Source organism: Colius striatus, chromosome 21 (genome assembly GCF_028858725.1).
Source record: "Colius striatus isolate bColStr4 chromosome 21, bColStr4.1.hap1, whole genome shotgun sequence".
Lineage (NCBI taxonomy): Eukaryota > Metazoa > Chordata > Aves > Coliiformes > Coliidae > Colius > Colius striatus.
Genome location: NC_084779.1, coordinates 6,276,043 through 6,298,444, shown reverse-complemented (window position 1 = coordinate 6,298,444; position 22,402 = coordinate 6,276,043). Strand labels below are relative to the sequence as shown.

The 22,402-nt window shown below is 38.8% G+C and overlaps 1 protein-coding gene across 5 annotated transcripts in view; it reads left to right on the top strand.

The window, feature by feature from the left end:
* KIF1B (kinesin family member 1B) overlaps positions 1-22,402 on the top strand; it is an 83,434-nt gene that overhangs the window by 14,370 nt on the left and 46,662 nt on the right. For 3 of the 5 annotated variants that reach the window (XM_062013166.1, XM_062013164.1, XM_062013167.1), the window contains exons 3-18: positions 4,053-4,129; positions 5,540-5,719; positions 6,061-6,126; positions 6,759-6,937; positions 7,629-7,740; positions 8,457-8,534; positions 8,779-8,844; positions 10,605-10,680; positions 10,977-11,055; positions 11,270-11,412; positions 15,040-15,173; positions 16,185-16,264; positions 17,604-17,679; positions 20,685-20,764; positions 21,354-21,460; positions 21,925-22,008. In XM_062013166.1, the coding sequence (XP_061869150.1) occupies positions 4,053-4,129; positions 5,540-5,719; positions 6,061-6,126; positions 6,759-6,937; positions 7,629-7,740; positions 8,457-8,534; positions 8,779-8,844; positions 10,605-10,680; positions 10,977-11,055; positions 11,270-11,412; positions 15,040-15,173; positions 16,185-16,264; positions 17,604-17,679; positions 20,685-20,764; positions 21,354-21,460; positions 21,925-22,008 (1,617 nt within the window). Of the gene's footprint in view, positions 1-4,052; positions 4,130-5,539; positions 5,720-6,060; positions 6,127-6,758; positions 6,938-7,628; positions 7,741-8,456; positions 8,535-8,778; positions 8,845-10,604; positions 10,681-10,976; positions 11,056-11,269; positions 11,413-12,531; positions 12,574-15,039; positions 15,174-16,184; positions 16,265-17,603; positions 17,680-20,684; positions 20,765-21,353; positions 21,461-21,924; positions 22,009-22,402 lie in introns of all 5 variants that reach the window. The other 2 variants (XM_062013165.1, XM_062013163.1) reach the window with 1 other exon arrangement.

Sequence of the window (22,402 nt, the reverse complement as noted above, 5' to 3'; positions counted from 1 at the left end):
CTATGCTATTTCTGTGCTAGCTGATAAAACAGATGGTAGATGGTATGAAAAATGTTAATTAAGGAACAAGTAGGATGGACTGTGGAAGTACCTTATGCCAAGAAATGAAGTTGGCTGTTTACCTAAGGGCATGTTAAAATCCAAATGTTTGGTGGAGATTGGTTTGTTACTGATGATACAGCACATCTAAAATTATAATTCCTTCATTGATTGTGCTCCTGCTTTCTCCTCACCTTTTAGTAGGCTGCCCTACTCCTGCTACATACTTCTCCTGCACAAGGACTAATTAAAGTATGTGAGTCTTACATAATGATACAAAATTAGATTATTTGAGGTAAAGAAATCTGGTTTTAAACTGTTGTTTCCTTACCCTTTGGTCAATGACACATAAAACTCTTGTTTGTAGTTAGGAAAAAAAAACTATCAAACTTAACCAATCAGCTAAAAAGAATTGTTGAAATGATTTCAGCTTCAGAGAATATGTAGGTTACTTTTGTTTAGAGGCATGTCAATTGTCTTCAGTTTGTTTCTTTCCACCTTTCTGAGTTACAGATGTAACCTTTTCCAGTAGTAACCATTTTGAATAGCAGTGGTGTAGGAGATGGTGTTTTGTCAAACATTCCTCCCAGTTTCTGTTTCATGCAGAAACCTTAACTTGTGAAAAGCTGAAAGATTCCACATGACCTAAGAAGTTGGCTCTTGGTGAAGGAAGGGGCCTGAAAAAGGGATTGAGTTTCTCAGAAACCGGCTGCTTAGGCTGACTCCAATGTTCAAAGTTGCTACCGTGCCATGCTGATGGTAACTAATTATAGCTGCAGCACAAAGCCTTAGTGTCAGTTTGCAAACAGAAGATTTAATTGCAACATTGGACCTTTGAAATAGCAGATAAACAAATTTATTCTGTAAGATAAAAAGGCCATTAATGTGTTCCTACTGTGATCCTCTGCCTTATTGCCTTTCTCATTTCCTGAGGCTCTGTAATTAAACCATTAGCTTGTGTACCATGCGGTGAGTCTGCTGTGGTGAGAGGAGATAGATGACCCATTTCATGATTCGCTAATACAATTCATCTTGGTCTTGTGTGATTTATAAAACAAAATAACTAAAAAGCTTTTAGTGTGCTTGTGGGTATTGGAGACACTGGGAACAGTCCTCTTACTTTTAAATTTCTATTTGTTTCCTTCTTCAACTGAAGACACGGCTTGCTGAGTAGTGTGGCACATCAAAACAGTGGTGCCCACTGAGTCCAATTTCTGTGTGATCATTCCTTTTTTTTTCAGCTTTGGTGTATGAACTTTTAAGATAAAGCTTACCTGTACTTAAAGAAGTCTTTTGATTTCTTAAAAAATATCTATTAGCTTCCTTTACAAGTGGCTGGTTTTCATGGATTTGTTTGTCTCTGCAAAAAAAAGATGCTTAAGTGCAATAGACACCTTCAAGTTAAGTCATTTACTTCAGTTTGAATTCGTGGTTTCTTGTTGCCTCATCATCTTCTTACAGCTCTGCTGGATTCGTTTGTAGACAGATTGAGAATTCTGTCAAATCAGCCATTCTGCAAATGGAGGATTTAGACTTTGTGTAAGACACAGGAATGGAGATCAATAGACTTCAGTCTTGGACTGGAAGCTGAGTGAAAAAGCTGTGACTGGATCACCGTAGTGAAGGACAACATGCAGAGTTCCTGGCAGTCAGGAGGTTTTCTTAGAGCTGTTCCTGCTGCAGTGGAAGGTGTTGGCCACACAGCTGCATTCCCAACCTCTGAGAGAGCTGCCTTCTTGCATGTTCATCTCCCTTTCCTGATATGCTTCTGAAGATATGTTTTGCAAAAACATGTATCCTATAAAGTTTTCAAAATAGTGAGCTGGACGTGGAACTTAGTGTGAAGGAGTTGAGGAAAGACTGTTTAAGAAAATAATAGTAATGGTGCAAAAGACTGACTTCCTCTCACAAGAACAGCGACAACAGTTTGGGTTAAAATGATTTGCTGTTGAGATTAAACAACAAAATGTATCTTGTCAGGAGAGGTGCTGGCAGTAAGTTTTTTTCACGAGTCTGCTTAGAATTGTGATTAAAGCTTAAAACAGTGCATAGGAATATGTCCTAGGACATAGCAGCAATAAATAGAACCCATTCCTTTTCTCTGCTTTTGATGGATAGATAATTTCCATTGAACTTGTAGCCCAAAACAATTGAAGGAAAAAATGTTAACCCCAAAGGTTGTTACATCAAACTAATGCAGAGGTTGGTTTGTATTTGTATTGGTTTTTTTGGGTAGGAACTTCTGAGCACAGGGCACTACTTCTTCCTTGCACTTCAGAGTTTTCATGTTAAATAACTGAATGAGAAACAAGAAGTTGTTGAATTGTAGCAGCCTGGAATACTGTGAAAGGAGAGGACTGATTTCATTTTGGGGCAGAGTAGTTGTCTTCTGACATTATTCTCTAGAACTTTAGAGCCAGTTGAATAGTGTGTGCTGTAGATTTACTGCTGTTTGGTCAAACCCAGCAAAGGGAAACTGAAGCTGTATATGATTGCTTAGGTTACCAGTTTGTTATGTGTTGATGCCCATGTTGCTATCCAAAGCCACAAGCATTTTTGCCATTTGATACTGTGGTGGTGCAAGGCATATTATTCATTGGCTTTGCGTGTCTGTCAGCTTGCATAAGGCAAGAATGTCAGCACAAGGTGCATCCAAGTGAAATGGAGTTGGACACAAGAAACAGAGTAGCAACTGTTGCTATTTGCAATGCAGACAGCGATCTTTATGCTGTAGTTTTGGACAACAGCCTTGCTCTTGGATACAGCACCTGGTAGAGGAGTGATTTAATTTGAATGAGCATTTTCAGATATTTCTATACAACAGGATATTTAGTTCATGTTTGAAATAGTAAGAGATGTGGGTATTCTAAAGTTTATTTATCCCAGAAGGAAAGGGAGAAGCCCCATCTCCCAAAGCATAGCCTAACTGGCATGAATATGTGAGATAAGCACCCTTTGTTTAGCATGTCTGGAATCAGGATGTAAATCATCTCCAGGAAGACTGTCAGCACCTTTGTATAGCTGCTTTTTGTTTGCATGTATCATAATTAGTGTATCACTCCCAAAAGCAGATTGCTGCTTTAGGTGCAGATGGGTATATGTAAAACTAAGATGGTTGATGTAATTTGGATACCCTCGAGTGTATGCCTTTTCACAGTCCTTATTTACATAGCTGCTATTGGAAACAACTGCTGGATATGATACATTTAAGTACTTCCAGCACTGTAGTATTGAAAAGAAGAAAGCAGTAGAGATTCGATTCTACTGCAAGAGCTGTGCTTATCAATTACCCTCCTTGGAATACAGAAACTACAGACCTTCCATATGTGATTAAAACGACAGCTTAATCCATTGTGTGTTACTCCCTGCCAGGCAAAGGTTATGGGAAGCTGTTTTGTTTCTGGGAAAGAAAAAAGAAAGCAATAAACTGAAACAAATAACCTTAAAGGTATCTGGAAAAGAGTTTATTAATTGTGGAGCGTGCATGTGTGGGTCAAAGATGGAAAGAATTTACAGATGTACTGATAGGAAGAGAAGACAGGTTTTTTTGCAAAGCATGTTTATTCTGGTATTTGTAAAGTGTTCGATGAGTTGGCTGCCCTGCACATTGTAGGATTCTTATATATGATTATCTTGGAAAGAAAATTAAGTCAAAGATTGTGAGAGCTGAAAGGCCAATTGGACGTCAGCTTTTTAAATGGGACTTAGAAAGTCTGTCCTATTCTAAAAGTCAAGGGACCAGGATGAGCCACTTCTGGCTTTATGTCCAGTAGCAGAATTTTGCTCAGCAACAGCATTCCTTCTAGGATTATTTTTCTTTGACTTATTTCAAGTAAGACTCACAGATATATAGTGTTAAGAAGCTGTGAGTCTGTTACCTCAAGCTTCTTATTCCTGTGCAGCGTGGCAACTCTGTGAATATGCAGGTTCACAGATTAAGCTGAGGGTCAGCAAGCTCGTGAACTACCCTCCTAAATATTGTCAGCTCAGAGTTTCAATTTTATTTCCTCTAGGTATTATCAACCCAAAGAATCCTAAAGAAGCACCAAAGTCCTTCAGCTTTGACTACTCTTATTGGTCTCACACATCGGTAAGTTCTTTTACAAGTACAATGTCCTGTTGGTGTAGTATGTTGTTTTGTTTCTTTTTGGTTTTGTGGGTTTTTTTGTTAGTGGGTTGGGGTTTTTTTTGTTGTTGACTGGCTTGATTTAACTGCATCTCTTGTGATCATGCCATCCCTGTCATCTGTTTCTACACTGTGTCTCACTCATGCAGGTTTAAAGCCTGTTGTTGTGTGTTGTCTTTTCCTATTCAGGGGAGAGCACAAAGCTAAGCTCCTGGTCTCCTATAAGTTGTAAATACTTGAAAGATTACTGAAAATATTCTCCAGCAATGTTCAATTCTAAACATTTTAAAGATGCAAGTCAAACAGTTAGCTCAGTTTTACTCTTAGACAAGTGAAAGTTGCTTGAGTTCTTACAGTTCAAGGAGAGATACGGTGTGAGTTTCCTTGTCATATCTGGAAAAGACGTAGTGATCTGTGCTTCTGATAGCTGCAAAAGCAATAAACTCTCATCAAGTTTCTCTGCCCCACCCTCCTGTGAATTGGTGCTAAGGTCTTGCTGACTTCCAGTAATTGTTCCATGAATTGAACCATGGTGTTCTGACATCTGCCCCTCCCCTGCCTTATTTTCTCAAAAGATATAGAAAGAATGGATAATGCTTTCCTCTAAGGCTAATTTTAGTAACTCGGATGGTGCAAATAAGACTCTATATTTTGGAGCAAATCTGTAGCCAATAAAATTGTTTTCATGATGAAAAACATAGATTTGTGCAACTCTTACTGACCCTTCCAAAGCAGCTATGCACGTAGATCACAGGTTCAGTCAGAGGGACATTACAAACTTAATTCCTGAAAACTAGCAGATAAGCAGCATCAAGGAAAAGAAGAGGACATCAGAAAAGAGAGCATATACAGTGAATCCAGCTTTCTGTCAGTATTTTCATATCTATACAAGGCCAACTTTTGCTTTTTTTCCCTCTTGCTACCCATCAGAGCCCTTGTCCAGAAGAGCCACTGTGGAATTTTTGTAGTTTCTAGTCTTTTATTCATTTGTATTGAGTCTCTGAACTCTACTTTTTATTTTCTCCCTCCACCTCTCTCCTCCCAAACACTGAATCTCATTTGTCTGTGATTTTGCATGAAACTTTTCCAGTAGTGTCAACAGTGTTCACAAAACAGAACTGGTTGGTTTCTTTGTGCAGATGGTTTTCTCAGCGTTGATGGAGTGGTCCTGCAAGGGCCATTTTCAATCTTTGTCATTGTCCTTCTTGTCCAACTGGTACTGTCCTGGGAAAAAGCTCTATGCAAAAATGAGCTACATTTGCCTTATCCTAACAGATTGACCCACAAAAGTAGAAAAAACCACCAATTGCTTTTTGAAATGTTACTTGAATGACGGGATAAGTCTATTTTTATGCTCTTTTCATGTCTTTTCAGCCTGAAGATCCCTGCTTTGCATCTCAGAACCGTGTGTACAATGATATTGGAAAGGAGATGTTGCTGCATGCCTTTGAGGGCTACAATGTATGCATTTTTGCCTATGGACAAACTGGAGCTGGGAAATCCTACACAATGATGGGCAAGCAGGAGGATGGACAAGCAGGCATAATCCCCCAGGTAGAGCAGAACTGTTTTTGTAGCGTCTTCAGACACACTTGTGCTTATATGCTCCTTTTGTATTGTAGTAACAGTTAACAGAAAACCACAGCTTACTTCTGAAGGGAAAGAAAAGAAATCTACATTGCTTAAACCTATAACAATTGTTGAGATACTGTATCAATTAAGATTGATGACAGTGATTGAGATTGTCTTCCTAGTGAGAATGTGTGTGGTTAATGCAATAGGTTCTTTTTCTTCCCCTGCCCTCACTATAAAACCAATTTAATGACATATCATAGTAGTTGCTTGTTACTGCTCAGTAAAGATTCATTTCTGACTCAGGTTTCATCTCTTTCCAGCTGTGTGAAGAACTGTTTGAGAAAATCAATGACAACAGCAACGAGGAAATGTCATATTCTGTAGAGGTGAGTCTGGTGAGGGATCAAAGGATATCTGCGTGTGGGACATCCAGCTGAGCTCAGCTGCTGCATTATTGATGTTGTGTTAAGATGCTGATGTTCTAAAAATTCTGTTGTGTGTCTTTTCTCTGTTTCATGTTTGAGGCAAATGTAAATAAAACCTTTTGGGGACTTCTTTTCCCCCATCAGAACATTAGTAAACTACCTGTGCAACAGTTCTGAAAGACTTGATGGGCTGGGAAAAAACCAAAAGCTTAGTGCAGTGAGAAACATAAAAATCCAAGTGTGCATTTAGAAATGGGTTTAGCTTTATAATTTATTTCAAAGGATGCAGATTTAAGATTACCATCATTTGAATAATTGTATGGATGACTCAGGAATACAGCAAGATGTGGGTACAACTTAGAATCAAAAGTTGCTTCTTTAAAGAAATTAATGTGTTTCTCCCTTCTAAAGCTTGCTTTGAAAGCTCTTAAGAGAGATTCCTTGTAAGCAGACTCTTACCATCCATCTTGTTTGCCTCTTTAGGAAGGTAGTTTTGCTGAGTTTGTAGCAGCAGCATTCTAAAACACTGCAGAGCTTCTTGCAGAGAAAGCCTTAAGAAACACTCAATTGTCCATACAAATTCCTTTTCTCAGGTGAGTTACATGGAGATTTACTGTGAGAGAGTCAGAGACTTGTTGAACCCGAAGAACAAAGGGAACTTGCGGGTGCGAGAACATCCTCTGCTTGGACCGTATGTGGAAGATTTGTCCAAGTTAGCAGTTACATCTTACACAGACATTGCAGACCTCATGGATGCTGGGAACAAAGCCAGGTTAGTGATGGTAGCACATTAACTACTTTTACCTCTGTTGTGGGGTTATAAGGCATAGAGCAGCACTTAAAAACCCCTCGTGTCACATAAGGAATATTCTTGAAACATGCATTGATCAATGCTATTAAAAGGCTGAAATTGATTTGTGTGGTGAAGTAGTGCTGCTTGTGCTGTATGACTATTTGAAGCTTGTAATGACTTGAGACGAAGTATGTAAAGAGTTACCCTGGTTTTTAGTTCTGCCTTTGTGTACTCTGTTACTGTTGGTATAAACAAACATGTGAACACAGTCACCTCTGATTCATTTAAGTGGTCAGGACTAAAGTTGACATTGTGGTTCATTAGTAGTGGTTTTGCCGTCAGCTGTAGGCTCAATTTAACAATGTATGGGAAAGACTGACATAAATGCTGCTTGTGTTTTCTTGGGTGTCTGACTGTAAGGTAGATGATTGAGTACCTGGTGTGAGGAAGCTCTGTTCAAACTGTGATGAAAATGGGAGTAATCCAGGAGCGAAAAATCTAAGGGTTTGTTAACGGTATTTAGTGTGCCTTGGTCTTAGCTACTGGGAAAAACACCAACTGTGCAGCCTCTCGGTCTCACTCCTTTACAGCTGTGTTTGCAGGTAGCTGTACTTGCAGCAAGCAAAAAGGCTACTTTTTCTAAATATGTTTCTGTCTTCTCATATTTTAGGACTGTGGCAGCTACCAACATGAATGAAACCAGCAGCCGCTCTCATGCTGTGTTTACGATTGTTTTTACTCAGAAGAAACATGACACAGAAACTGATCTTTCCACAGAGAAGGTATGTTACAGATAAGTGGCTTTCTGACTGTTTCTCACTAATCTTCCCTGCAGTGACTTACTCTTATTGGCAGTACGATGAGAAAATGAGCATTAATTGTTTTTTCTGGTGTTTTGTTTAATGGTGAACTTGTGCTGTGCCTTGACAGAGCCCTTGTATTTCTTAGGAGATTTTGTTTTATTGTCATTCTAAAAATGACTAAAAGGAAAATATGTTCAGGAAGAGAGGATATAGATGTGGGGAAAATATGGCCTTAAGAACTAGATTCTGTGACAGGAATATATGAATGAGAAGTTCATCTTTTCCAGTCTTGTTCCCAGAACTTTCTGTGGTTTTGCTTGTCAGTGTAAAATATTTGCCTCGTTAGTTCTTTTCTTTGAGCAAAGGAATTGGTATGAGTGAGACTTAAGCACTTTCTGGAATTTGCATGTTAAAAGGAGGCACACTGTTCAGCATGGAACAGTTTGTGGCTTTTATTACTCTGGAATAGATGCTCTGCATGCAGAAGTAGTTGAAAGACAGGTAGTGGTCACATTTCTGAATGTATTGATAGGAAAAAATCATGTATGAAAGGCACTCCTGTGCCCTCAGATGATAATACCCTCTGAAATTATCATTAACTGACCTGCAGCCTGTAGCTTTAGTTACGTCACTTTTGTTCTTACTCTAGCTAACCAAGAACTAATTCTTGCTGTTAATGTGCTTTCTGTCCCCAGGTCAGCAAAATTAGCCTTGTGGATCTAGCTGGGAGTGAGCGAGCTGATTCCACTGGTGCCAAAGGAACCCGATTAAAGGTATTGGGCCTTTGATTTATGGGGGAAGAAAGGGAAGTGGGTGCACAAGCGTCATGTGGAGTCTTTGCTTGACAAATAATAAGGGAAAGAAAGGCTTGCTATTATAAATATAGAAAAAGAATAGTTGCAAATACTTTCTTTTCCCCTTTCTGATCATGGATGTGACATTTTGCTCATGTAGTCTACAGAGGTTCATGGTTTAACAATTTTGATTACTATGTAATACTGGATTCTGTTTTCTCAGGAAGGAGCAAATATAAACAAGTCTCTCACAACTCTGGGCAAAGTTATTTCAGCATTGGCTGAAGTGGTAAGTACAGCACTTGCTTACCTGCAACAACCTTTCCTTAGCTAGTAAAAGGAGACAATAAAAACCATGGCATACAGCAGAATTGACCGCTATTCTTGGCCTAGCATTCTCAGCAAAATCACCTTTGTGTTTTTTGATGGATAATAGTGTTGATAGCAATCAGTGAATATCATGTAACTGTATTTGTTGGTAGAGCTTTGGTTCATTTAGCTGTGAAGAAGCATTGCAGAGGAAGCCTATGTTTGAGTAGAAGACACGTTCCCTTAGGAAGCCAGAAGCAATAATTCCATTTTAATATGAAAGAATAATTTCAGAGAACTAACTGCAGCTTTGTTGCTAAATAATTAAAAATTACCATTGTAATAATTTGAACCTCACTGACTTTTTTTGTCATGACAGAACTTAATGAGTTGAGTGTTTTATCTTTTATACCCAACTACTTCTTCTGTAAAATCGATTAAATAATTGATGTTCCTTTTAAAAGTGAGTTCTGAACAGCTTGAGCAGGTTGAGTATACTGAAGTGCTTTTTAGGTTATTTTTTTAGAGTGAAAACTGTTCTTACTCATTGGACTTCTCAAGAAAAGGAAATAACTGTCCAAGCTACTATGGAAATGATATATAAAGCTCTGTTAAGAAGCTCATCTTGTATTTATTTCCTCTTTCTTTAATGCTTTCAACTTAGGATAACTGCACCAGCAAGGTATGATGGTCTGACTAGTAGCAGGTGTTGTTTTTTTTGCCTGAGTGTAAGATTTTATTCTCTTCTCTTTGGAGTTGAGGAGTAGAGGTCTTTTGTGTTGGTTATTTGAGAAATTCCTTTGAGTATAAGTAGTAGTCATGAAACCTGGGAGTTATCAATAATAACATTTGAAATGTTCTAAGGTTGGGGATAAACTTACGAAAAGTACACATTTAAATATGTGTTTTGGAATATTCTTTTATTACATTCCTGTTCCTGATACGGTGACTTACCTTGGGAATGTTTACTTTAAGCATGGATAAATTTGCTCTCATGCTTTTTTCTTTACCCCATATGCTGGATTGTAGGCATTAGTAAATTTTAGGTTTCAGCTTCAGCATCTGATGCTTACCTGCCCCTAGTAATTTTGCTTGTCTATTTTAAGGTTACTCATCTCTGGCAAGGGACAATGAAACTATTGCAAAACAAACACTCGCATTTTAAGCACCTCTTGAGTGTAAAAAGGAGCTTCACAGGAATTATAATCAGGCCTTTTATTGCAAAGCTCTATTCCCTGTTAAATCTTGTGTGGAATTAAGCTTTTGGCATCTCTTGAAGCAAGATATTTGCCTACTACTTGTATAAGTAAACAGATGACCCATGATTCACATTCTGTTATAGAGCTTTTGAAGTTAATAGCTGTTTCTTTCAGACCAAATAAAGGAGCTAGGGAAAACCTTTACAATGAAATTTAGAAGGATATCTGTCAAAGATGCTGAGACTCTACATGTCAGGAAGATACTCTTAATACACAGGAAAACCTTTCTGAAGGCAGTGCATCGAGAGAGTTCTCTGGACCTTCGTATCACCTGTTTAGATGTCTGAATGTGCTGCATGTTCTCTGATATCGAATTCAGTAATCACTTGTACAACTGAGGATTGTACAACACCCCTCTGTTTAGATAACATATGTATATATTGTCCTACTTCTTTTAATACCCATACCATGATTTTTATGTCTTTAATATTAATTTTACTTTCAGTGTCTGTTTTTCAGTAGTGTGTCTTTTTCTTTGCAGAGTAAAAAAAAGAAGAAGACGGACTTTATACCATACAGAGATTCTGTACTAACGTGGCTCCTTCGAGAAAATCTAGGTATGACAGATCTACCTGTGCCCATATGGAAAGGAGTTCTCACTACATTCTCAGACTGCTTTTAATTAAGCTCGCTTAAATTGGTATCAACTGTGAGGTTAAATGTTTTTAGTAGTCCTCAGTCATACAATTCCCCTTTTTGTTAGTTGCAACTCTCCTATGACTTTGGAATGTTTTATATTAATGTAGAATATAGTTGAAATCTATAATTTATTGAAAATACTGGTATTTAGTAGAAAATTAGTACCTAGATTGTGTACTGTAGTTTCAGCTAAAATCTTGCCTGTCCATTATAGGCGGTAACTCCAGAACTGCCATGGTTGCTGCTTTGAGTCCAGCAGACATTAACTATGATGAAACTTTGAGCACTTTAAGGTACTTTCTTTTTATCTGAAATGGATGTGGGTAACTATCAGTTCTAATGGCCACGTTCTATCCTTCAAACCTTTGGGTTTGATTGAATATAATTCAGGATTCTCTTCTGACATGCAACTGCAAGATAAATGTCTCCTACATTGCTGTGTCCCTGTATTGCATATAAACACTTGTGTGTCCATTGTAAGATGTCAGTGTTTTGGTCTGGTTCCAGATACGCTGATCGTGCAAAACAGATTAAGTGTAATGCGGTTATCAATGAGGATCCAAATGCCAAGCTGGTGCGTGAGCTGAAGGAGGAGGTGACAAGGCTTAAGGATCTCCTACGTGCCCAGGGGCTGGGGGATATTATTGACAGTAAGTGGATTAAACAAACCTTACCACCTTGAGGTTGGTCTCTTTCAGAGGAGGGAGAGGTGGGCCTGTGTGAGAAAAGGATTTAAAACGGGAGTGAAATGTAGGTGCTGATGCTAAATTTTGAATGTGATTGTAGAAATAGCAGCTGCTTCTGTCTTTAAATAACCTGTTCCAGGATTGTCTGTGGAGTTGACAGGGCATCTTCACACACTCAAGGTAAAACATGAAGATTGAGTTTCTTGTTACTGTAGAAATGATTTTTTGTGAAAGCACTTAAAACATTCAGGAACTAAAACATTCAGGCCCTGGTGAGTTATGATGGACTTTTTACCTGTCTGCCAAAAAAGGAGGGTAGTTGAGTTCTAGAAGCTTATTTTCATACTGAGAAAGAAAGTATCTCTTCTTCCTCCTTAAAAGGTTAATGTTATTAGGGATACCTGGCTTCAGTGCCATCCCTGCATTGAAAAGAAAGAGATGACTAATTGACAAACCATAACTAGCAATGAAACAGCTGCTTGTGATTAAAAAAGGAATTCTTTCAGGTTGAGATTTTGAGTTAGGCTGGCAGAGCATTATTTACTGATTTGCTTTGCCAGCAACCTCTAAAAGCATCAGAACATACTTGTGCCTGAATGACATCCTTGTGCTTTTTCCAAACAAGGCAAATAAAATTTCAGCTGCTACATTCTTCTATAATACGAACAGTGATTTAATTCCTGTTGAAGGAGATGTCCATAAAAACACAGAATGGATTCCAGTGGATTAAAAGATTCTTTGACTTAGGGAAAAAAAATCAGTTTCTGATTTGTCAGAGCTCATTTGGCTGTGAAGCAGAAGTCCTGACTTAGTCACAGAGCGCTTGAAGATGTGGAACGTGTATTTATGGTTTTGTTTGCTTGTTTTCAAGAGAATGGGTCCCGAAGGCAATGAAATGTGGGTGTTTTCTTGCTTGGTATAGTCTGTGGTCTGTGGCTCTAAATCAAAACTGAAAAAGCTATGTTTTACTGAAAATTGTGGTTTGTTTCTTTAAACATCAAGTAGTATTCTCATCCCTTCCTGTGTCACCAGTGAACCTTCAATTTTGATCCTTCTTGTATTTTCCCTCCTGCTTCCTTTCAGTTGATCCAATGGGAGATGAATACTCTGGAAGTGGAGGCAAATGTGTGTATTGTGTGGTTCTCTTTTTAACTTGCTTACTCTGGGTCAGCTTTTAACTGAGCTTTGCATGCCAGCATTTCTCACAGGGAAATCCCAGACAGAACACTCAGTGTGGAATGCAATGCAGCTTCATGGAAAGTAGCTTAACCAGCATTTCTTAGATTAAGTCAATAGTCAAAAAGAAGTGTAAAGATTCAAATGCAGCATATGTTCATTGCTTTCTTTCTGGCAGAGTATGGAAGGGAGAGTGGTGATTCTTTAGTCTGTTTTCATGACAGCCAACAGTTTAGATTTGAACTAGAAAATCTCTCTCAAATCTTTCTGAAGTTAGTTAGTTGAAACAGCTTTTGCTCATGTAGTTTCCTGGCCTTTTACTATCTCTTCTCCACCTAGAAATATTTGTTTTTAGTGTGTTAATTGATTAACCCAAGATGAAATGTTTCTAATTCCTCCTGGAGACTGAGATTTATTTAGTCTTTAAAAATCCCAAGTTGGACATCTTACAGTGATGAAGGTCTCTTACTTGAGCTCAAATACTTGGTTTCAGATGCTTAGCAGAATTAAAAACAGCAAGCAAATAGCATGTTCTGTTCTACTGTTTGCATCTATGAAAGAGGAGTATACATAGTTCACTGGAAGAGAAATGTGTTCTGTGTATATTTGGGGTTGGTAGACTTCAAACTCTTCTAAGTCAGTCTTCCATTTGAAGTCAGTCAATCTTCACCCTCACTCAAACTGTATCAGCTGGAAGAGATCTGTCTGAAATTTCCTTAAATTAATGCTACTGGTGGTGTAAAGACTCATCCTGGCCTTGTCTAACATTCTGATGCTGCTTCCAGCGTGTGCATACATCATCAGTGTGAAAGCTGCAGCCTCCAGGAGAAGTGTGCATGATGTTGAGGGTTTTGATTCCCGTGGTCACAGCAACTGTGAAAGCTATTGCAAGTGCCACTTCCTTTATCTTCAAGAGTGCATGTGTCTATTGGCCTTTCAAGACTTCATCCTCCCTGCTCTGTCATGCCTGCTTTTCTCATCCCGATGACATTCCCTTTCCTTAACCTGCTTTTCTTCTGTAAAACTCCCACCCCTGCTTCCTGTATTTGCAGATGGTGGTTTTCAAACTGACTTGATGCAATCATCAGTTTCATGAGGCTGAAACAGCAGGTTAAATGTGGAGTGAACTAGGGCAGAAGGCTGACAATAGCAGAATTGTTCAGTATTAAGGGTAGAGGAGATGTAGGAGGACATGGAAATTTATGCAATGTCTGGGTGAGCATCTCATTTTTGTAAGTGCAAAGGCCTTGTTTGTAACTTGCAAGGTCTGATTTGACCTGTTTCTTTCCTGAGGATACTTATTTTAAAGGATTTGATTTTGCAATTGAATTTAAAACTATCACAATTAGTGAAACTGAGCTATTTAGTTGTCTGCTGTTTCCATGTTAGGGTTTTTTTGGGGGGGGGGAGTTGTGATTGTTCTGAGGATATGGTTTACAAACATAGCTGAAGAGCTAAGTTAGATTAAAATAAATTGCTTTTGGATGTTGTGAAATCATTCATAGACCTTTTCCTTGTTTTCCATCTTTCAAGGAGGCATCTTTCAAGCCTCCAGGTTTTCAGGCTGTAAAAGCTGCTGTGTTGAATTTTTAATTGTTTTAAGGCCCTCCTCATCTGAGCTAAGACCAAAAAGCTTTAAAGCACCTTTGGAAGTACAAAAGCCTTATCAGATACCTCACTGATCAAGTATGTTAGATATCCATTTTTCAGAGAAGGAGGGGCAAGAAGTGACATGATGACATTACTGTAAACACGAGTCATGGACTGACAGGTGATTTCACATGCTATCCCATGAGATTTTAAGGAAGAGTACTTATTTGTCCTTGTAGTCTGAATGGTTCAGTAGCACAACTACTGCTATGGTAGATTTACTTAATCATTTTTGTTAATGAAAGGAGTCTGGAAGAGAATGTTTTGCTGAGTTTCAGGGGTGTCTGTTTGGACTTCAACCCAAAATATAACTAATCCCATGAGGAGCTGACTTGCTCCATGTCTGAATTGCTCCATGGTGCTCAGTTTAGTGTTCAGTCAGGAGTAGAATGGTTTATTTTTTGGCAAGTTGGTTTATTTTTTTCAAGCTTTTTTGATCCTAGTGGTTTATGATGCAGACCTTACTAATAATCCTCAGGGTCTGAACTGAGTTATTGTCATAGTACTATTAAGAGATTTGTTTCAGAACTGCCATCTAAAAATTACAAAACTTGTCTTGTTGCTGCTTAAATGCTTTCCTCTTACACTGGTATTTCCTTCCTTTCCTTTTTCCTCTTCGTTCCCTCTTCCTATTTTCCTTTTCCCCCCTCTTCCTGCCTTCCCTCTGTCTGTGTGTCTTTCTCCCAGATCTGAAAGATTTTCAGAACAATAAACATAGATACTTGCTAGCCTCCGAGAATCAACGTCCTGGCAATTTTTCCACAGCCTCCATGGGGTCCCTCACTGCATCTCCATCCTCCTGCTCTCTCAGTAGTCAGGTGGGCTTAACATCTGTGTCCAGTATACAGGAAAGAATCATGTCAACACCTGGAGGAGAAGAGGCAATTGAACGTTTGAAGGTTGGTGTTGCTGTAGATTAAAGAGAATATCAGTTTTGTGTTTTTAAAGACGAAGCAGCAATGAACTCGGGAGAGTTTGCCTTCATCAGTATATCCACTATACTACTACAGTGGGCCAGAAACTGGGTTCATATATAGCCTTTCTTGTTTGGATTATTTAGGTTTAATTGTGGCCTGGAGCTACAACTAAATTATAAATGAAAGTCTTGATTCTGGTTTGCAAGTGGTCTGATGCAGTAATCTGTGGAAAATTTGATAAGCATAGACTTCATGAGGCCTGTTCAGCAGGAGTGTGGACGAAGCCTGACTAGCAAATGCACTCAGCTTCCAAAAAACCAAATCACCCCAAAGTTAAAAAAAAAAGAGGAAGAATAATCCTGCCACTGTTGTATTCACCCAACCCCCACAGATTAAAATGTGAAGCACACAGAATAGCATGCTTCATCCAGACAATAGCGGCCTTGTCCCAATTCCGACAGAATTGAACCGCATCAAAAGTGCACTACAGTGAAGTGTTTCTTAATTTTTATGAAAGCCCCCCCAAATCTCCATGGGTGGATGAGTGGGGAGAGCTTGGCTGTGTTGAATATATGCTTCATTCTCATGTCTTGTCCGTGAGACACTGCCACAGGGATTGCAATGGGCTGGAAGACACACTGCATATCCCATCCCATTCCTGTTGCCATGGAAATAACAGTGTGGTCTCTGCAGTTCCTTGCCATCCACTTACTGAATGATGTCTGTAAACCAGGGTTTTCTCAAGATTTTTTGTAAATTAAAGTCTGACAGTGGTTAGATATGAAATCATCTTTTCTTCTCAGCTTGCCTTCAAGGCTATTTACCCTTCTAAATATTAAGGAGGATAACTTAGAGCTCTGAAGTGCCGAGAGCACTTTTTATATCTGAAATTAATTTGTGGCCTAGAACTGAGCACAAGCTTTAATTGCTTTGTGTGTTATGTAAAGAACTTTTGAGAAAAATTGTAAAACAGCATTTGGGCTTTTCATACAGGAATCTGAGAAGATCATTGCAGAGCTGAATGAAACGTGGGAAGAGAAGCTGAGGAAAACCGAGGCCATTAGGATGGAAAGGTCAGGACTCACAAGTGCTGTAGATGTGAATTCTCTCTAGAAAACAGAGAAGTGTGAGGAATGGAGAACGTTACTCTGTTCAGAAGCAATAGAACAGCAGAATAGTGCTTAGTGAGAATTCTGCTGACCATCGGGTAATATATAACACAAAGGGCAATGCAGAGAGAGCTGAACTCTTCCCTGCACTTCCCACAGTTGCAGTGTTCACTCTTGTAATTCAGATAACACTCTAAGCTGCTTCATTGGCTTCTGCTGTGAAGCAGCACAGTGTCCTAGTCTCTTTCTTCTCCCTTCCACCATTCTCTTACATTCCAAAATGTCTGGTCCTAAAGTTAAATACTGAAGATTAAGTTTTCAGTACTGGAGTATCTAAAATGATGAAACAGCTCCAGTCTTCCAGCTTTGGTTTGAATTGTGTCTTAAAGCAACAAGACAGATACTTAGTATTTTTCAGGAAGTAGTTGCATCCAAACAGTGTTACTTATTTTGTATTAAAAGCTTATGAAATATGTAAGGGAACAGCTTTTCCTGGAAACAGTGTGCCAGTGTAGTCCATAAAATCGTACGAGGTATATTGAAGAAAGTGGATAGAGGTTGGTTATTCACTGACAGACTTTAAAGGGACTGTAAACAGAGGTTTTGAAACAAGTTCTCACAACGCAGAGGTAAGCTACAGAAGTCTTAACTGCATGATGTTGATGATGCTAGGAGCTGAATTAAACAAAATGACAAAACCTCAAAAAACAAGAAGAAATCCACTTTGGATAGCTATTTAAAAGAAAGAAATGCCACCACTGATTCTGGAAATTCCCTGGGAAGAAACTGGAGACTGTGAGAATACTTGGAGAAAAATGTCATAGTGTTTGCCATCATATTCTTCTGTGCTGATGTCACCAAAGCCATGTGACATGAACAGTTTGACCCAATACAATTCCTTTTATGCCTTGAGGAGTGAGTATTTTCTGTATTAGATTAGGAAGAGCCAGTTAAATCTTTGTAAGTTAATGAATAGTGGTAGCTCCTTTTGCCTGAATTCAGTATTTAAGTTAGAACAGGATTTATCCTTCCTTAAAGAATCAGTGAATGTAATGCCTTAAATTTACTTGTCTTGTGATCCACTAAAATGCTGTTACATCTCTGTGAAGTGTCTGCTGTTGCCATTCTGCCGGCCTGTAGACTCTGGGACTGAGGTTCAGAAATTTTCCCTGCATACATACAGTCCTAGCTCAGTGAATAGCCTCCTTCAAAGTCTAATGTATTTCATGACATGGCTTTCATTAGGCTGTATTTTGTCTTAAGAAGCCTAAAATATACTAAATATCTTGCTTTTCTCTCTCAGGGAGGCGTTGTTGGCAGAAATGGGAGTTGCGATTCGGGAAGACGGAGGCACACTGGGAGTCTTCTCACCTAAAAAGGTAGAGAAAATTGATAACTGTTGCATCATGTCTCCAAAAGGCTGATCAGCCTGGGAGGAGAGGGTGATGAGGGAGATACCATTCACCAAAGGGCTTGTATTAATGTAAGATACTGAGGTTTGGAGTCTTGGTAGTAAGTTCCCTTCTCAGTATCTTTTTGGAAATCATGTAGTGTTGGAATCTATCAAAACACTATCTAAGGATTATTCTGCTCATAGTAGTGAAGTTGGATGCTGTTGCTCATGCAAGTGATGCAAAGAGGTGCTTAATGCTTACTTAGGGAGCTGTGGAAAGAATTGCCCTTGGTAGCTTCCACTGGTTGTTAAAGCAGGGAAGCATGTGCTAGCATAATACAGTGAGGGAATAGGAGCAGCGTGAAGAGTTCATGGGGAAACTTCTGAGGTGAAACATAGCTGAACTTTTTTGTACCTTCCCTTAGAAAAAATGTGCTGCAAGAATTGTTTGCACCTCCTTCCATATCTGTTGATTCAGTACCAACTCAGAAATGCTGCCTCTTAGATTGTCGTTGCCATTTTCTGCAGTAGCTATGTGTACACCACCTTCATGTATTGTACCTATTCTTCACTGAGATACCCAGAAAAGTTCAAGGTCTTCTTTAGGTGCTCTTCCTTGAATTTGTTTGTTAATCCTTTTTGCCCTTGGAAAAAGGGTTTATAATCTAATGAATCCCTGAATATAAAGGATATGGGGGAATATTTATTTCAATATCTGTCAATAGTTCTGTTTTCTGAAATTGGAAAGAAGCAAAAGTGTTCAGGGAAGGGCAGAAATCAGTGCTAGAACTCTAAAATTGTGATGTTAGAAAGGAGTTAGCTATGCAGTTAACACCAAAGCACTTTCTTTTACCTCAAAAAACTTTGAACAAGAAGCAGAGGATAGTATTTTAGCTTGAAACTTGCATGTGCAAATGTGGAACAAACTTGATCTAAGGTTAAGCAGGAACCTGTCTGGAAGCGTTGCATAGAAATATCAGTCAGCAGAATGGATTAAGATGTTTAATCCTACACTTAAAACAGGGTTCGACTGTTATGTTTGGAGTAGGTAGAACTGATTTGCTTTTGACTACTCCAGAAGTGCCTAAGGTTTGTAAAGACACTAGTTCATTGAGTGTTCTTGGATCCTCATCTCCTTTTAGATTTTCCCTCAGAGACCCTCAGCTCTTTTTGATGACTCTTTTGGTGCATTTTCAGCTGAGCAGGTTTGTGTATAAATGCCATCTGGATTAAGTAGTTGCTTTGGTAATAGATAGTATTTATTTTTATCCATGTAGGATTTATTAGGAGAAGAAAAACTCCTGACCTAGTCCTATCTGCTTTTGTTCCTTGCTATGCTTGCACTTCAGTTTCATTAGTTCTCCTTGTAGCTGTGGCTGGTGTTGTGAAAATTGACAAGATGTAGATAGAAAATTTTAAGTGTTTTTAATAGAGATGTTATACTTCTGAGATGCCAGTATCTATCTAATAATATGCTGCTAGGACAGCATTATGTTTGTACCAGCTGAGCTGTAAATTGAACTCTGTAAGATAAATTTTGCCCACTTAATGAAATAAAAAGGTATCACATTGTGCAGTTATTGCTGTATCTACCTGTTTTGCCTTTGATGGCAGGAAGCTTCTTGGAATGGATTGTGGATATTTAATTGCTTGTGCTGTCATCAAAGATGAGAGCAGGAAAAATCCTTCAGCTCTTACTTAAAGAATGCTGTACAGGAGGAAGTTGAAGACATAGCTGTCTGTAGATCTCAGGAGTGACCAGTCAGTTTTGCTGGCAACATCTTTCGAGGTGTTGAGCTTTGTTATTTACAGAGCTCTCTGTTGCCTCTGAGAGACCTGTTCAGACATTGCCTTAGGATAGTAAATAAACTCAGATGCTAACGTGTGTGTAGTGTACAGAATTATTTTCCAAGTGTCCAAATGGTACAAGTCATAGGGATGTTAGAGCAGTTGGCCATGTCTGGGACTTGGTTTCTCTCGTTTTCTCTTGATTTACAGGCTTTATAGACTTTAAAATGATGATTTAAATGCAGTGAATGGTGGTGACAGCATGGGATATCTTCAACTGTGATTTTAGATGGCACCTATATTTTTAGAGGTGAAAAAAAGTGTCTCTTTCGATTTTATGTTGTGTTCCATTGGGCAGTTGACAGATTTCTTCATTCAAAGACAGATTTCATTGTAAACATGCAGTCATTTTTGAGCTTCTGTAAACTAACTACTGTTAACATCTCTCTGTAGCTAGAATAAGATGATAGAAGCAATGTTCCCAAGCAGTCTTAGCCAAATGTATTTCCTTTTGCTATATTTGTTCTATTTGAGAGTAACAAAGGGACAAGTGGCTTGTTAACAGTTTTATTTCTCTTTTATCTGCTATCTTCTTTAATTCTGTTTAACCATTTTTGCCTTTTCTTTTTGGTTGTGCTTACTGCTATCTCACTGGCCAGATTTTCACACCAAGGCCTTGTGACTTGTTTGCTGATTCCAATGGGGTTTTTTCACCGAAGAAGGTTGGTTTAGTAAATGTAGTGGACTTTAGAAGAGCTTTAGATGAAGAGCTTTTTAGCTGTTTGTATCAGAGAATGTTGGTAGTTCTAGATTTTCTTTGGATGTTAACGGACTGCCAGATGAGTAGCTGATCTCTGTTGCCCAAGAAAAGCCAAAATTGATTCCACATTGGTTTCAAAATTAGATTCAAGTGACTTTTTTTGCTGTTGGACTTCTCCTGTCAAAGTTTACAGAGACTTCACAAGGACTCCTTTTTGTTTTTCAACTGAAGGCTTTACTCCCTCTATGGACTGATATTTCAGACAACTAAGCAATCTGAGCTCTGTTCCCACTGTTGCTTTGTGATGCTCTTCAGTACCACAAGAGGTTATGTTTGGAAAAATGGATTATGGAATAACATCAATATACCTCCTCCATGGCTGTGGGACGAAGTCTGAAAGTAGGTCTTTGGATCTTAATTAACTTTTCTTTTTGGTCTTTCAGACTCCTCATCTTGTAAACCTTAATGAAGATCCACTCATGTCTGAATGTCTGCTTTACTACATCAAAGATGGTATTACTAGGTGAGGTTCTGTGCTAATATGCTCTGAAGTCTGCTGCTTTGCTTGCTGAAATCCTCATGTTGGAGACACTGTAATTAATAATTGTGCCTTGAAGCATTCAACTCGCAGGTAAAAATGAAGCATGAGATTGCTGTAGGTGGAAAAAAGTACAGAAATACATTTTCTTTTAAGTTGTTTTTGTGCTTTAGAAGTCACGTGTGCAGTTACTCAGCTTTATAAAAAGTTCATTGCTACACCTGCACAGTAAAAGTATGCTAAACCTTGTAAGATATGGGAAAATAGGGAGCACACAAGAAGGAAGGCAACACCTCAGGTCCAGAGGTGTTTTAACATTTCAGTCCTCTCTTTAAAGTACATGTTTTAAGAGAGATAAAACTTCATTTACCTTTTTCACACTGTTATTCTCCAATTGGTAGTAAATGTGTGAAGTGCACTGCAATGCAGACTTCAGCACAAGTTCAGCTTTTCAAACTTAAAGGTTATTCTTAGTTTAGGCCTTTTTTGCTGGATATTTCTGGCCTGGGTTGTCCTACAGATAGTTGTAGGAAGTGTCTTACTTGCTCTTGAAATATCTTCTGTTGGACCCCAGGGTTGGCCAAGCTGATGCTGAGCGAAGACAAGACATTGTATTGAGTGGGGCTCACATCAAAGAAGAGCACTGCATCTTTCGAAGTGAGAGGAACAACAATGGTGAAGGTAAAAATCTACCCCTAGCAAAGCATGGCAAAAGCACCTGTCTTTCACTCCTCACTTGATAGGTGGCCAGGGAATACTGGTATTGGAAAGCTTCTTTTCAAGAAAACCCTCAGCTTTGACTTGCTGTTTTCTTTAGTCTTGGGAAAGGAAATAGAATCTGTTTATGTGATAACAGCTTCAAATTGCAGGCTGCAGTCAGAGTAAATTCTGATCTTGGTTAACTACAAACATGAACATTCAAACAGGAAGAAAAGAATCATTTCCAATTAGAATATGTGGAGATGCCAGTAGTATTGATTTTTAAACCTTTTTAACCAGCCTGGCATCAATGTGTGATTCACTTGGGTCTTGTTTTGGTGTGAGTAGGAAGAAAGGCAGAATATGAGAGACCTCTAGGGTTTGCACACTTGTTTTGGTACAATGCTTCTTCAAGTCTTAATCATCAACTGTTGTTTTCCTCATAGTTATTGTTACTCTGGAGCCTTGTGAACGATCAGAGACCTATGTTAATGGCAAGAGGGTCGTGCAGCCTGTGCAGTTGCGCTCAGGTAAGAAACGTTAAAATGGATTGTTTTGTAGACTCTCCATCTAAGAACCGTCCATCTCTGACGTTTGAATCATATGTAGAGAATGCTGAGTGCTGTTCAAGGACAGCAGTGTTACCTTTTTTGGAGTGTAGCTTTTAAACAGTTGGTACTGTTCTTCTCTTGGCAGCAGTTCATTTTCTTTCTTTCTTTGCTGTAAGTGTACTTAAATATTCACTGCCACACAGCTTCCTGCTTGTCCTTCTGCTTACCCTGATATTATTCAAATACATTCCAGCCCAAGCCTATTGCCCTTGGCAGTCTCAGTGAGACAGAGCAGACAGACTGCCAGTTGCTGATGGAAAATTCCCAGTTTCCTGGCAAAGCCAAGATATGACCCTCTGCAGGAGTACAACAG